Consider the following 2500-nt stretch of genomic DNA (forward strand, 5'->3'; position numbering starts at 1 on the left):
TAAAAAGCCAGTTTAAAAGTTTTTGTTTTTGTCTGTGTAAGTTCTTTTCTGAAGCCCCGCATGACTTATCATCGAAGCTTGATAATATTCATTGCCGTTTCACAATACTTTTCATGAATTAAACAAGCGACACCTTATAACTTTCTCGCTATTGATGAGTTAATTTTGAAGTAAAGGGAAAGGCGAAAATTTACTTTTTTTTTTAAGTTCAGCAAAGTCTCCGGCTCGCATTAATTACCGCTTCCACGCTTCGGCGGGAATGAAAAATCAAAATATATTTTCACGTGGGAACCGAGCCGTGACGGCTGATGTGATGGCCCAAACACGCAAACCCGGCTCTGGGAAATCATTTGCCTAAAATTAAAATGAAGCGAACAAAACAACAATCTTTGTTCAGTGTCTGGGAAAAAGGAGCCAAGCATGGCGTAGACCAGGGTAAGTTTGTTCTGTAGCAATCTTTTTACAGTTGTACTTTATATTTCACTTCAAAATGTCCTGCAAGTTTATTCATTCTGCTTCTAGCCGATCTGATAAATACGTTCTTTTCACATGAACTGAAAAAGGAAAATCGTAAGATTATATAAGCGAAATATATCGGACCTCTTTTGCAAAAATGATATTGTTGAAAGATGGAATGGCCACGGTGATCATTACTGTTATATTCAGGTAATGTTAGAGAGGAAAGAGAGATCAGTTTAACGGATGACATTCTCGCAACTCCCAATAATCCACCAGGCGAGTTAATTTCCAGTTCACAAGTTTCCACTTCCAAAGCAAGTGCTGCAACCGCAAAAACCACTTCTACCACCATCAGAGCTACCGAAACCGTGACTACTTCTTGTAAACATCGCGTAGCAAACGCAACCCCGTCAAGCGTAAGTACAGATGGAAAACATGGCAATGGTCTAATAGGCAAACTTTTCGCTGACACGCAACAAGTCCATTCTAAATACACATGCCTACCAAATTGCCAGAAATCTCTTGACGACCGACTTGTCTGGATGAAAGGAAAAGCCAGAAAAACATTCCAGCATGATTGGCTTTTATAGTCCAAGTGGTTTGATGAACAAACAAAATTTTGGTGGTTGATTTATGTTGAAAATGAAGGAATGTACTGTTTACTATGCAAGAAACATGGAAGTAAAGATGATGATTCATGGGCCGGGTTTCCTTGCAAGAAATTAGTGGTGGATGCTATTAAAGACCATGGAGATTCCAAGAAACATGATCAATGCCGAAAAGCAGAATTGTTGTCTCGATCCAGTACATTTCAACGTGATCTTGACAGAAGAGAGGAAGTGGAACATTCACTTATCCAAAAAGCATTTCAAGTGATTTACTGGATGATGAAAGAAGAGATTGCAAATGTGAAGTTTGAAGGCTTGATACAGCTAACAGAGAGACTAGGGGTCTGTGACATGAGGCTATTCGATCATCGCTCTCATCCTTCAGTTCAAGAAATGGTGTTAGAAATAGGCAAAGCTGTTCTTGAAAGTGCCGTTCCCCGAACTGGAAATGCGTATGGGGTTCTCATCGATGAGGCCCAGGACATAACAGTAGTAGAACAGCTTATTACGTTTGTGAAATATGTCAATGGTAACGGTGAAGCGAAGACTGTATTCCTTGGTGCAAAGGCACTAGATTCACTGCAGGGTCCAAATGCTGAAAGCATAACAAAGAAGTTGCTAGATCTTCTCGCCGAGTGTAAACTCCCTATGAATCTCATGTCCAGTTTTGTATCGGATGGTGCCTCAGTCATGACCGGAAAGAATTCTGGTGTAGCAGCAAAACTAAAGAATCTGCAGCCAACTCTGATATCATTTCACTGTATCTGTCATAAACTTGCCCTTGCCAACAGTGATGCTGATCACTCTTTGAAGCCTGTCAAGAACACTGTCACTAATCTTACAACTGCATGGAAATTCTTTGAGAACAGTCCTAAACACACAGCTATCTTCATTCATATGCAGAAAGAACTGTGTCAACTGGAGTTGAGTGAAAAGATCCGAAAAGCATGTCGTACTCGTTGGCTTTTGATTAGCCAATCGGTGGAGAGTGTCCTCCATAATTACCTGCATATGGTGAACACATTTACAGCACTACAAGATGGTCCATTAGCCCTTGGCCTTCTAAAGAAATTTCACTGCACCAGAATGCTTGGAATGCTTGGAATGCTATACATTTTTCACTCAGTCTTGCCTGTAATGGGCAACTTAAGCAAACTTTTCCAAACAAATGCCCTAAGCTATAGTGTACTTAAGCCATCCATTCTGGCCGCTAAATCAAGGCTAACTGACCTGGTGGACCCTGTAGATGATCTAACCAAGGACTTGGCAGCAGGTGGAAAGTTTGCCCAAGCAGAGCTTACAGTTACAGATGCTGAGAAGATGTTCCTCAGTGGAATGTTTAACAAGTACACAAAATCATTGGCTGAGAACATTGATGACAGGTTTTCCGGTGGCCTGGGAATTCTAGAAGCCTTTCACGTGTTCAATCCCCT

The 2500-nt window shown here is 41.0% G+C and overlaps 1 protein-coding gene across 1 annotated transcript in view; it reads left to right on the forward strand.

The window, feature by feature from the left end:
* Nucleotides 1–1109: 1109 nt before the first annotated feature.
* LOC138001302 (E3 SUMO-protein ligase KIAA1586-like) overlaps nucleotides 1110–2500 on the forward strand; it is a 1638-nt gene continuing 247 nt past the window's right edge. The window contains exon 1 of the mRNA XM_068847955.1: nucleotides 1110–2500. This exon is cut by the window's right edge and continues 247 nt beyond it. Coding sequence (XP_068704056.1) covers nucleotides 1110–2500 — 1391 coding nt within the window.

This window comes from Montipora foliosa, chromosome 4 (assembly GCF_036669935.1).
Source record: "Montipora foliosa isolate CH-2021 chromosome 4, ASM3666993v2, whole genome shotgun sequence".
In the NCBI taxonomy this organism is placed as follows: domain Eukaryota; kingdom Metazoa; phylum Cnidaria; class Anthozoa; order Scleractinia; family Acroporidae; genus Montipora; species Montipora foliosa.